A 13,083-nucleotide genomic window follows, 5' to 3' on the forward strand; every position below is an offset into this window, starting at 1 on the left:
CTGCAGTTCCTCTGTCGAGATTTGGCACTTTGTTTTGGAACGGCCACAGCTGCTCAAAGCCACAGCCTTCCTCTAGGAACTGTCTTTTAATTAGTTTACCTCGTAGCCATTATTACAAATATTACTGCCTCCCCCCCTTGAAATAAAATTACTGTTTCTACAAAATATTCCAGTGACATCTTGCACCATTGCACATTGATGGTGGGGTCATTCGAATGCGGCGTTTAATCATTAGATCACCTCCATAAGCATCTCCTAATTAGAGTCCTTACAATACAATTTTATCTGGTAATTAGCTGAGATTGGCTGCTTCCTCTGTAGCTTATTAGTGGCAGCCCAGCAGTGGGTGTGAATCGCAGTGTCATTTGTCAAGCCTGTTAAAGGAGGCATCCCCTCCCTTTACTCTTCCTCACTTTCTCTGTTTATTTCTAGTTGTACTACCTACCCTGAAAAGCCTAAAGAAATTTAACTCAATTCAGATTATTTAACTGGAGAACATTGACCTTTGGGCTTCCCCCTCCCCAGCTTCCTAGTAGAAACAGATTAAATGTTTAAGCTTTTAAACAGTAAAAACAGAATTGAACTTGTTTGAAATTGAGTGGTTTGAACAGTAATGATGAAACAGTATCCGTGCTCCTTACAGCAGGAGAGCCAATCTACTGAGCTTATGCAATGGAAGAGCACTGGAAATTGATTCAAATCTGCTTGTGATGTTTAAAAACACCTACTTTAACAATGGAGATAAAATAGGGTAGATTTGATTTCTTAGCAAGACTTCTCAATTGTACCATTGCTGTTACTGTGCTTTCTCCGTGTGTGTGTGTGTGTGTGTGTGTGAGAGAGAGAGAGAGAGAGAGAGAGAGAGAGAGAGAGATGGGTAGATGTCAGAGGGGCATAACAGAATTTATGCAATCCCAAATAAAGTAACTTGAGATAGCCAATCAGGTGCATAAGTTAGCATTTGCCTCGTGTTTTCAAGAGAGAAGACTGTCCGAGGTAATTTCTGAATCTGCAACCATCATTTCATGTCATTGCGCAATTTGAAAGCAAAACCTCCCATCTTTCTTCTTAGACATGTGAGCAGACCGTGGGATCGAATCACGGATCCAACCAGCCAGCTCTCATTTCTGCAAAGTTCGGTTCATAACTAAATTCTGCTGTGTGCAGAAAAATATTGTTGCTGCCTCTTTCCCCTCAACATTTTGCATGCCAAGTTTCCACGAGACATGTGCTCCCTCCTCAGTTTTCCTGGGTGTGGCTTGTTCCCCTTGCTCTATAAGTGGAAAGGACTGGCACAAACCAAACATTCCTTGTGTGTTTTCACAGTTGCATGTGGTAGGTGATCTGGACGGGGGACTGTGGTGCAAGAGTGTCCCTTTCTTCCCACATTGTTCTCCTACCAGGAGTAACACACGTGCCCTCCAGCTGCTGTTTACGGCAAACAGCACTTTGGGGGCAAATTGCAGCTTGATAGCGATTTTCAGGAGGAAAGAGCAAAACACCAAACCATCTCTGCCCCACCCCCAACGACTTTTGGTTATGAAATAACATTATGTGTCTTAAGTATGGAAGAAGAAATGCAAATGTAGTGTGTAATTTGGCTGCCCATTGATACCAAGGCATTGAGATTTGTCTGGCTACTGTGATTGTTGCTGTTTTTCCTGAATTTATTGGATTTAGATGAACTGTTTTTATTGTATTGGGATTTGGGTGTGGAAAGCCACTCTGGGATTTTTAATGAAGGGTGTTACAAAAACGTTTTGAATACATAAATAAAAATAAGGTTCTGTAAATGGAGAAATGTTGCAGAGTGGGGCACACCCTTTGCTTCACCCCTCATATCCCAAGCTCTGAGAATGGTGCACATACCTCATTTTCCCTTCTTTGAGAAGTTTTCCAGAGTAGCCTGATACATCGTGAATTCTGACAGTAGTTTATATTGACAGTTGAGTTAGAATGGCCCTCCCACTTTGTTTAACCCAGCGGGGAGCTCAAAAGTAGGCCATAAGTACACATTCTGTACTGTTTGCATCTAAACATCAAGATTTCCATTTAGTTACTGTGTTTTAAGGCTCATCTTGTATCTCTCTCACCAAAGTTCCTATGAGGCTTCATTTGTCTTGAATACTTTTTGAGTCCTCTGTGTGGAATGAGATCTGTGTTAATGGGAAATAACATAAGCACTCTTCAACTATTCACTTCTTGCAGCCAATTGTTGGCCATGTTGATTATCTAGTTATATAGTACCATTTTTTAAAATTATGAATATTGATTGTAGATAACTGATTATTTTTCTGATTAATTAAGTAACCCATGTAATACACGTGAAATATAAATTTTCTGATGTCCTCATGGGGCCTTTTGTATAATCTCTCAGAAAAATGGCCTTGATTCTTAAGTGGTCTGTTTTTTATTAACCAAATATATATTCTTTAACCTTGCAATACCTTAAATGCCTAATGGGTAAGATGCTAGGGTATAATCCTATACATGGCTGTCCAGAAGGAAGCCCCACTGAGTTCAATAGAATTTGCTGCAGTTAGTGAGTATAGGATTGAAGGCTTAATGGTATTATTTGGGACCAAACCAGGAGTGATATAAAAAATGTGTGAATGCGTTTCTGATTTTTGTTTGTTTGTTTAGTTGTTGTTAAAAATGACAGAATCTGCGGAATTGGATTGGGACCATGATGTAAAGATAATAATTTAAACCTTTTACATCCATGCAGAATTTTCAATGCAAATCATTCCAAGAGCTTAGTTGCTGAGGATAAAAAAAAACACGCACCCATATTGTGCTTTTCTTCCATCTTCTCTCACTGTTTTTTATTATCAGATTTTCATGGGAAGATGGATTTGTATCAAAAACTGCTTTAAGTCTGTAATGATAATAGTTTTGAGACAAAACTCTGATATTTTCCTCATATCATATCTATACAAAAATGTTCACTGGACCCAAATGTGGCCAAATGTGAAGGAGATAATGGCTTCTCTTTCTTAACTTAAAACCATAGGGTGGTATCTCATGCTGTTGTTGCAGCGCGATCCCAGTGGGGTGCCATTGCAGCTGTTCCCCCAACCGCGCTGGGCGCCACACCCCCACAGGCGGCGCACCACGCCCCCAGGACACGTGCCACGCCCCTGCGGGTGGTGCGCCAGACCCCCTGCCCCCTGGTGCTGGAGCATGAAGCTCGCCACTGGCTTTCCTGAAATCTGCGGAGAATTGGCTGGTGGGGGGACAACCCAGAACAGAGAAAGGGGGTTTGTGAGGGGAGGAAAAGTTTGGTTGTGCAAGCATAAACCCTTGCACTAATGATAATAGAGATTTGGCACATCTTTGGATACTAGTCATAGTAAATACTTGGTTTGGGGGCATTCAGTAGTATAAGTAGTGTGTTTTTTATAAAAAAATGTTAAACTTAATTTAAAAATACTTGCTGTTTTATTTAATACCCTCCAGATGTTTTTGACTACAACTCCCATCGGCCCAGCCAGAATGGTCAGGGATGATGGGTGTTATAGTCCAACAACATATGGAGGCCGCCACATTGTCTACCTTTGCTTTAATGTGTTTAAAGATTCTTATTATCTTACAATGGAAGGGAACTTGGGGCTGAGTTGAAAGATGGTAGCTTGCCCTAAGGTCATGGCTCAAAGGTTTATAACCAGAGACTTCCTAGTCTTCAGTTCACCACTCCTATGCATCGAGGAGAGCAAATTGTGATAAATATTTTAAATGACATCTCCTTTTGCTTTTTCCACAGCTGAACCTTGTATCTAGCGTCACACTTTCAAAGACTGCGTCAGAGGCTTCTCCGCAGAGCTTACCTCATACCCCCACCACCCCAACAGCACCCATCACTCCTGTTACCCAGGGACCTTCTGTCATCACTACTACCAGCATGCACAATGTCGGACCCATCCGAAGGCGGTACTCTGACAAATACAACGTGCCCATCTCTTCAGGTAACTTGATGGATGTGCAGGGAGATTCTCACATTCTTCTCATTTATGTGTTGCTCGTGTGAACTGTGGGCCATGGTAATACAGGGAACTCCTGTACTTTATTTAGCAGATCTTGCGCAGAACCAAGAATTCTACAAGAATGCAGAAGTCAGGCCACCCTTTACATATGCATCCTTAATTAGGCAGGTAAGTGAGAACAAACGGAACAGCCTGCTGGGATCCAGGGTTGTACATATATGTGATGCTATAGACAGAGCAGATGAAAAGCCCCTTGGCATGCTGAAGCCTTTGCTATAAGGTTTTTTTCTTTCTCTCACAACTGCAATACATATACCATAATTGCTTTTGATTAAGTATTACTATACGATGTGATTATTAGGAAATTCATTTCACACAACAGTGAAAATGAGCCTGTTTAAAGATGGCAAGTCAATTATCACAAGCTACAGTAATCTCTGATCCCTAGAATTAATCTGAGCTCAAAATAATTACTAAGCTTTAATCAGCTAGTGAAATGTTTTGCATTTCTCTTTGATTCTGCTTTATGAATGACTAATAAATTAATATTTCTGTAAGGAAACAGAAATAAAACTCAAAACAATTAGATAATTCCATTTTGAATTTTGCCATTGAGCTACTAAATACAACCATTAATCTTAGATTGTAGCGTGAAACCTTCTTTTCGATTTTGTGCTCAAGAGTCACGTTTTGTTTTATTTATTCAAACAAATATGCAAGTGTGTTTTCTGCTCATTTTGTCTTAGATCATTATTGAGTTTTAATTGCTTTACAGGCCATTCTTGAATCTCCAGAAAAGCAGCTAACACTAAATGAAATCTACAATTGGTTCACGCGAATGTTTGCCTACTTCAGACGCAATGCAGCAACGTGGAAGGTATACCTTATTGCCATGCGTACCTCTTGCTTTAGTATTTGACATGTACAGAACAGATAGTGCTGCAGACATAACTGTTTGTAACGGTGTGTGGACTTTGAAATCTAGATCAGTTGTTTTGACACACACAGGGTGCCTCGTTATCTTCCACAAACAACTTGCTGGTTGGCAGAAATATTCTACTGTCTTTGAAATTTGCTGCTAATTTAGATGCCCATTGCTGTTTTTTTGTCTCCACCTTCTGTGATTAAACTACCAGTCTGCCTATGTAGTTGCTCCTAGCACTGAAAACATTTCAGCTGCTGAGATATAGGGGAAAGGGTGAAGAAGAAGCTTTATCAGATGGTGGTTCTATGTACACATTCTTTTAACTGGAAGCCGCAAACTCTTTCCCCAAGGATTCATAGAAAACTGGCTTTTCAGCCAGCTGATACACCTGCCTTAAATTAACATGCCAACTTCTCAAAACATTCACTAGTGTATTATGAAACACAATACAGGTTAATTGGGCACAGCAGTAAAGACGCAAGCCAATAAAAATATTAAATCTAGCAATTTAACAAAAATACCCCTGGTGCTTTAAATTTCAATAGTTTGGCTCTGTTTAGTTAATTTCACTGTGTGTTTAAATTCTCTTAGAATACTCCCTTTATTTTAAAATGGCTACAGTACAAAGTGGCACACATGGCATCTTATTATTTTTTTTTTTTTTTTGCAGAGTTTCTTTCTAAAAAGCCCCCAACCCTAAACTGCTCTTTATCTTCCCCTCATTTCAAAAAGTGGTTTGGGGATTTGGCACAGCAGCTTTTTTAAAGAAAAGAAAGGGGGAAACATCACTGGTGCCACCTTTAAAAAGCTTTAATCCTGAAGGCCCAAACCACTTTTGAACTGTGAAGTGAAGAGGGGGGCAGGTGGCAATAGAATTTTTAAAAAATAACAATTTGGTGATTCTGTTCTGAAAGCAAAACTCTGTGGGTGATTTTCAGTGTTAAGTCATACTCAGTGCAGAACCATTCAAATTAATGGAGAACATTACCTAAGTCAACCCATTTCATTGGATCTGCTCCAACTAGCATTGGTTATCACCCTGCAAAAGATGTAATCGGCCACATCTGTAGACTTCATAGCCAGTGAGGTTTCTACCTGATGATTCAGATCAGTAACTTAGACAACACTTGAAAGCTTGTTTGGTACATGGAGTTACCATATTGAGCTTAGGTTTGGAAAATTCAGAATCCAATCCCCTCTCAGCAATATTTGTTTTTGTCTGATTTGCAGTACTTCTATCACATTTTCATTGGAGATTTCCCAGTGAACATAAAATATAAAAATAACCTGTTACTATCTAAAAGAATACATTTAAAATACACCACCACGGAAGCTCACTGAGTGGCCTTGGGCAATTCATCATCGCTTAGCTTACTCTACCTCACATCAGCTACAGTCCGACACTTTTTACAGGTCTGATCAATGTACATTAACTCTTGTCACTCATTTTGCATTTCTCTCTCGAAAGAAGGGCCAACATTTACTGTGGTCATTAAGATTCAGGTGTTGGCATCAGATTCTCAAGTAAAAAAGGGGGGATGGGAAAAGCCTTTAGAGCCTTTTTTTTTAACCAATCACTTTACTGAATGAGACAAGATGGCTCTAAACTTTAGAACTGGAGGATTCAGAAATGAACTTCCCCAGTTTTGAAAGCCCCAGAGTCTATTAAAATGTCCCCTTTGAAGTTAGGCTTAGAGCCTGACACCTGATCCCCCCCTTCCCTTTTCCATACTGACTTACACTGCAGAGGCCTTTCTGTATTATCTTTGTGGCTACTAGGCACGGGGATCCATGGGAGGTACAGTTGCCTTGGATTGTGATGTAGGCTCCCAAAGATCCATGGGAACTCTATCTTCCTTGGATCCTAATGCTATCACCCTTAAAAGCTGAACATATCATTTGAGAATTTGGCATGGTATCATTGGTAACAGAACAGACCCTTAACTTAAATTGCAACCAATCTTTAAACAAACTTAACTTGGGCTTCACTCATTTAGGGTGAATCTATTCCAAATTGATAGCAAACTGATTGCTAGCCAGTGAAATGTCACCCCAAAGCAAATACAGTGGTACCTCGGGTTACAAACTTAATTTGTTCTGGAGGTCCGTTCTTAACCTGAAACGGTTCTTAACCTGAAGCACCACTTTAGCTAATGGGGCCTCCCTCTGCCACCACTGCACGATTTCTGTTTTCATCCTGAGGTAAAGTTCTTAACCCGAGGTACTACTTCCAGGTTAGCGGAGTCTGTAACCCAAAGTGTTTGTAAAAGGAGGTGTTTGTAACCCGAGGTACCACTGTGTGTGTATATATATATATATATACACTGCTGTGCCAGGTAAATGTTTTTTTATAAAGAAGAGCTTATTCAGATAAAAAACAACAAACACTTTATTCAAGGGTAATTAGCATTGTTTTTGTATGGTGTGTGGTTGTGGTTTTAATGTACAGAGCAGTTTTTTCCCTTTCTCATACTGACAGTGAGAATCAAAATCACAAAGTCATCTCCTGTTAGTTTATTTTTTTCTTACGGCCATGTCAGACACAGTGACTGTGTTGTCTCTACACATGGGGAGCAATTGTCATAGACAACTGCTTCCTAGAGAGGTAGAAGTCTTCCACTCCTGGTCAACAGTAGCATTGTGAGAAGGGATTAAGAAGACTGTACAGGAATAATAATACATATATAATCCTATTCACTTCATTTTCCCAACTCAAAAATATATTCCTTATAATTAAGGCTTCATGGTGCTGGCCCAGTTGCCTGCCACATTCTCCTTACAGCCCCCCCCCCCAAATCCCAGCATGTGCTGCACCTGTGTGTGGTGCTGTTGACACCCACAAGTCCTGTTTACCAATCTTCCTCCAGGTGGAGAGCTATGCTCATGAGAGAACTGTGTGCACATAGAATCAAGCATAAGTAAGGGACTGTCTGGTTTGATCCCCATGTGTTTAGATAGCCAGGCTCCACTCATGTGCAGGATTCCAGTTACCATTCTGCCGTTCCTTAAACACATTTTCAGAAAGGAAATAATCAGAGCCAAAGTTGTTCATATAGTGAAATTATGGAGTGGAAATTGTGGGACGGTGTGATGGATCTCACCCGGCTTAAAGGCTTGGCTTTTCACCCAGCCTTGGCTTGTAGAGCAACAGAAGTAACGAACTCTCATTGTAGATCCTCAACAGCTTCCACGTTATGTGGTTATAGGAGTCTTCAGCGATTTATTAACTTTCTTTCTGCCAAAAACGCATATATAGCTCTGGATTTGTTCAAATACATTGGACTGTCTGTTTAGCCGCTTCTGGGGAAATGGATATGCTACAAGGGCAAGGAAATTAGTTACGCTGAGAAACTGCAGTATCAAAGGATTCTTGGAATCCCCTCCCCCGTTGTAACACAGACCTCCCTCCGCTGTTTAATTAATATGATAAATGTGTTATGCCTAACCTTGGTTTGCACAGTGATTTTAGACAGCCCTGATTAGAATGCCTTTCACTACATATACAGGATTTCATGAATATGGAGCTTAGTCTTTTGTTTACTTATACACCTGTCCATATGTTTTTCTGGCTTTGTGCCTGTAAACCAGCCTCCCCATTGACAGTTGGTAGATGCTAGTTACTGACCTGTGTATTTCCGGTCTGCTCCCTTTCTACCAGCTATCAGTTGCCTTTTAAGTGATAGCAAGCACTGGGACAGATGAAGTAGCTTGGATAGTACAGGGGAAGAGCATGCTGCTTGCCTTCCTGGAGACTAGGGTAGGTAGTGTTAGGGGTTGAGGGGAACAGCGGGCTTTGTCCCTCTGCAGTAATACAATACAATACAATACAATACAATACTGTACTGTACTTCAGTGGTATGGGTGACTCAAAAATGGGATATTTTATGCAGTACTGAAGTACGGTTGCTGGAAGTGTGAATCCGAAAACAATTATGGAATTGGTGAGGCCTTCAGAAACATGACTCAGTGGACATTTATTTACTACAAGCAGTGAATTTTTGTTTGGGTGTTTCTTCATGGATCTACCAAATGCTTAGCCAGAATTCAGGAATGAAAGGCAGCTTCCCTACTGGAATATGTGGTGAAAGACTTTAAGAGGGTTTTTTCACCCCGAGAGCTATGTCTTGATATATTTCTGCTTTCTGAAATGTGTTGCTGTGGGTTGGATCTGGACTAAGATACTTGCACTCGGTTCGCATTTAAATCAGTGGGACTCAAATGAAGACATGATTAGCATGTCCCACTGAGTTCAACTAACTTAATCTGGATCCAACCTATGTATGGAATTTTTACACATGACTAACATTTCTTGAACTTTTAGCAGGTCATGAAAACTTAGTTTTACAAAACCAGACCCTCAGTTTTTACCCAGTTTTTTAATCACACTCTTCCTTCCCTTTTTCATGGCAGGATGTGCCCCCCCCAAAAAAGTTTGCCTTTTGTTTTATAAATCCTTTAGCCCTGTTCTACTATGCCTTGGTTCTATACGAGCTCCTGGGGTGACAAAGCATGTAAAATGACAATTGCGTGTTGTTTTTTAATTCTTGCCCAGGTTGAATGTTGGTCATGTTCTTTAAAAGAAACCCAACCCTGATGGCTAATCAAGGGATCTGGAGCTGATTTTATGTTATTTCTTTTGCAAATCTTAAAAACATATAAATATGATGCAGTCCAATGCGGAGGGCGGGTGAGGGAAAGGGGACTTGCCAGCTGACAATGCTGCTGTTCATGGACAATGCTAAGTCTCTTCTTCTCATGGAAAGTTTTTTTCTTCTTCAATATTTTCTCTCTTATACTTGCTGCAGAATGCAGTGCGTCATAATCTTAGTCTTCACAAGTGTTTTGTGCGAGTAGAAAACGTAAAAGGGGCAGTATGGACAGTGGATGAAGTAGAGTTCCAAAAACGAAGGCCACAAAAGATCAGTGGGTATGTCCACCATGTTTGAACTTCTTAGCCTAGCTTGGATCATGCTTACAGTTTTAACATAGAGGCTTTGGCTGCTAGATGGTGTTTAGAGATCAATCCAGGGTAGTTTCACCTTGTTTCAGTCAAGGAGAAACAACAGAGAGCATTTCATCACTATCGTTTGTATGCCCACCAGTCCCCTTGCCCTTGCTTGCTTGGTGTTTGTTTTGCATCACATGCTAGTAGCTTTTAGGTGGCAATGCATATTAACCCTCACAATCCATTTGCTTATGCTTATTGCATTTTATTTTCTTTTTCCTTTCCCCTGTATTTGATGTCTGTTCTATTCCCCGATCCCATGTCACTTTGTTTCCACTTCATCTCGTTTGCTGATCTTATCCCAGGGTGCTATTCGCACCAACCTATCCCTGCATAAGTGCTTTATCAGAGTAGAGGATGAGTTTGGGTCCTTTTGGACTGTTGATGATGAAGAGTTTAAACGGGGCCGTCATATTCAACGAGGCCGTCCTAGAAAATTCTGCCCTGATGAAAACTTTGGCGAGCTTGTTACACAGTAAGAGCTTTTACTTGCTTTGTGTGTGTGTGTGGGCGTGGGCGTGCTAGTTCCTCCCCTCCCAAATTTTTGTTTTCTGTTGCTTTTGCTTTGCATGATTTATCCATCTCATGTAGACTCGCATTTCACGAAATAGTGGCATTGCCTTTGCTGCAAAAGAAATCTCCCCCTTAAATGTCATGGTTGTACATGCATCGCACTGCTTCTTTGCAAATGCCTATGCTAACACTTTCTGACACATTTATGGTGATACTTTGTTATAATGCAGGGATAAGGATGTGTTCTTTATCATGCTGATGCTGGGTAATGCTGTATAACCAATTAGCAGGATGGTTTTAGGCTGTTTCCATATTGATAATTTTAGTTGATCTTAACCCACCCCCCATCCCCCGTATTCTCTCAATAAAATTTGCATTGCTACAACGAACAAATTGAAACATTCAAACATGTTTGAAAACAATGCTCAAAGGCCATTGCAGTGGCATTTGTAAAGGTGCACAATAAATATTTTAAAAAATAGAGCTGGAGGCTTTAAATTGCATATTTCTATATGAAGACTCCTTAAAAATAAAAGGGGTAAGCCATTATTTCAACAAAGAAAGTAATGGTACAGCACAGTGTGTTTTTTTTTGGGGGGGGGTTATTACTGATTTAGGATGAGCCTTGTTTTTGGTGGTCCCAGAGAGAAATTCCAAATGCAACCCACCAGGTGCTCCTGCTATATTTTTCTTTTATTTCAGTAAAGTTTACTGAGCAAGAGAATGGAGGGATCCGATCAGTAGTATCTGACGGATTTTGCCCTTGCGTGTTTTCTTATTACATACTTGGGCACATTTAGGTTGGCCCCTGACTTACTAATAAGTCATTCAGTCCGATCCCCTGCTAAGGCAGGAAATCTCCTGCAATCCACCAGGATTGCGCTGTGAGTTAGTTCTGTAATTGAATTCAATGTGAAAAGGTAGTCAGGAGTTGAGTTAATTTCCAGTGAAATCAGTGGGAACACAAGTCCTACTAAATTATGACCAACCCACTGTGTATTGTAAAACACTTAGTTTTTTAGGTACTTCCAACAACATACTTCAGGCATCATTGGATCATTCAGTGATGCCTGACCAACATAGGTACACAAAAGAATTTATTTTATTTTTTTTGCCTCTAAAAACATTGCATGGATTTCTGGCACAAGTCACTGCTTTGCAGTAGCTCCCTTCCAGTCAGAAGCCATGCCAAGAAGAATGGTGTCTCACACAGGAACAGAGGATGTGGGATGTTTGGGGATGGATGAATCGTTCTTTCATTTCCACGCCCTACATGCTTTTGTGGAGGGCCTTCATTATAAGAAGTCCAGGGGAAACTGGTGTGTGCAACTGAAAAACAGACACCAACAAACTTGACCAATATGCCCTTCAGAGGTTCTCCCAGCTTCACATCCAAGAACAGCTCCCGCAGAGTTGGGAGAATGTTTAAATGATATGACACTGGCTGACGCACTTGCTGGTTTCCCATGTTATAGGGAAAACAGTGTCAGTTCTGTGGGAAAGACCCATGTGAGCATCTTCTGCCTGACTCATATGGATGTTCTCCCAGCTGTGTGGGAGCTGCACAGAGATATGTAGCTCAGGGAACATCTAAAGGGCACTTTCAGCTCTGAGACCAAAACATGACATTAGACCTGAGATACATATTCAGTGAAGGTGACGGCAGTCAAAATAGCTATGTAGTTTAAAACATAACAAAAAAAAAACCACTATGTTTATTATGTGTTGTCTTTTTTTTCTGGTATGGGAGAAAGCCTGGCCTTCTGGAAGTGCAAATTTGACTGTATTTAACTTTACCCTTTCTTTACCTATGTTCCTTGCGCAGAAACCCTTCACTTATTAAAAACATGCAGACCAGCCACACCTACTGCTCACCTCTCAGTGCTGCTTTACAGGTAAGATTAATGAGTGTGGCAAATATGTCACATAGGCGTGTGTGTGTGTCTTCCTACTCGTTTCAAAATATATTAGCCTTGCTCTAATTAGATATTAAATTTTAATTCCGTTAAACTTTTTTCTTAAGTGCATAAAGCATCATGGTCCCTGGAGGCAAACACATATCAGGCCGCTTCAGCATTAGCTAGATGCTTAGCATTTTGAATATTGTGGCAAAAAAATTAAAAGTTCACTTATTAATATTTATCAGCAGTATCATAATTTCCATCCTCTTATTTCAGAATTTCACTTGAGGCAAAAATACCACAAGTGTAATTACTCTAGCACAGCTATTAATGTGCTGAATGATAGGATACTGTATCACATGACCTTCTATTGTTCGTGGCTTTAAAGGGAAAGCAGATTCACACACACACAGAGAGAGATTTTTCTTTTAAGGATCTTTCAGATGCTTGTTTTTCTGTTATGAAATAGCTAACACTTGCATCACGCTGGAAGAAAAGAGATGTCACTGTTGTGCTGCCGATAACAAATGATTTTAAGGGAAATGTCTAGATACTTTCTCACGTGGGTAAGCAGTTACAAATGTATAAACAAGCTTCTGAACATTTTCTAGACATGCAAAATTATAAAAATTATATAGGCCAACCAAAAGCAGGTATTTTTTCACAGCTTTGTGTTCAAATTCCCTAGAAAACATTCTCACTACTTCCCCTCAATATGTTTGGTGTGGAAATAAAGGTAAAGGTACCCCTGCCCGA

At 40.3% G+C, this 13,083-nt stretch overlaps 1 protein-coding gene across 16 annotated transcripts in view; it reads left to right on the plus strand.

Moving 5' to 3' along the window:
* Positions 1-13,083, plus strand: part of FOXP1 (forkhead box P1) — a 543,747-nt gene that overhangs the window by 510,416 nt on the left and 20,248 nt on the right. For 11 of the 16 annotated variants that reach the window (XM_082209682.1, XM_082209680.1, XM_082209684.1 and 8 more), the window contains 5 exons: positions 3,764-3,965; positions 4,072-4,151; positions 4,759-4,860; positions 10,219-10,388; positions 12,252-12,321. In XM_082209682.1, coding sequence (XP_082065808.1) covers positions 3,764-3,965; positions 4,072-4,151; positions 4,759-4,860; positions 10,219-10,388; positions 12,252-12,321 — 624 coding nt within the window. Of the gene's footprint in view, positions 1-3,763; positions 3,966-4,071; positions 4,152-4,758; positions 4,861-9,713; positions 9,836-10,218; positions 10,389-12,251; positions 12,322-13,083 lie in introns of those variants that run through there. The other 5 variants (XM_082209673.1, XM_082209674.1, XR_014216021.1 and 2 more) reach the window with 4 other exon arrangements.

This window comes from Podarcis vaucheri, assembly GCF_965113315.1.
Source record: "Podarcis vaucheri genome assembly, chromosome: 2".
Taxonomy (NCBI): Eukaryota; Metazoa; Chordata; class Lepidosauria; order Squamata; family Lacertidae; genus Podarcis; species Podarcis vaucheri.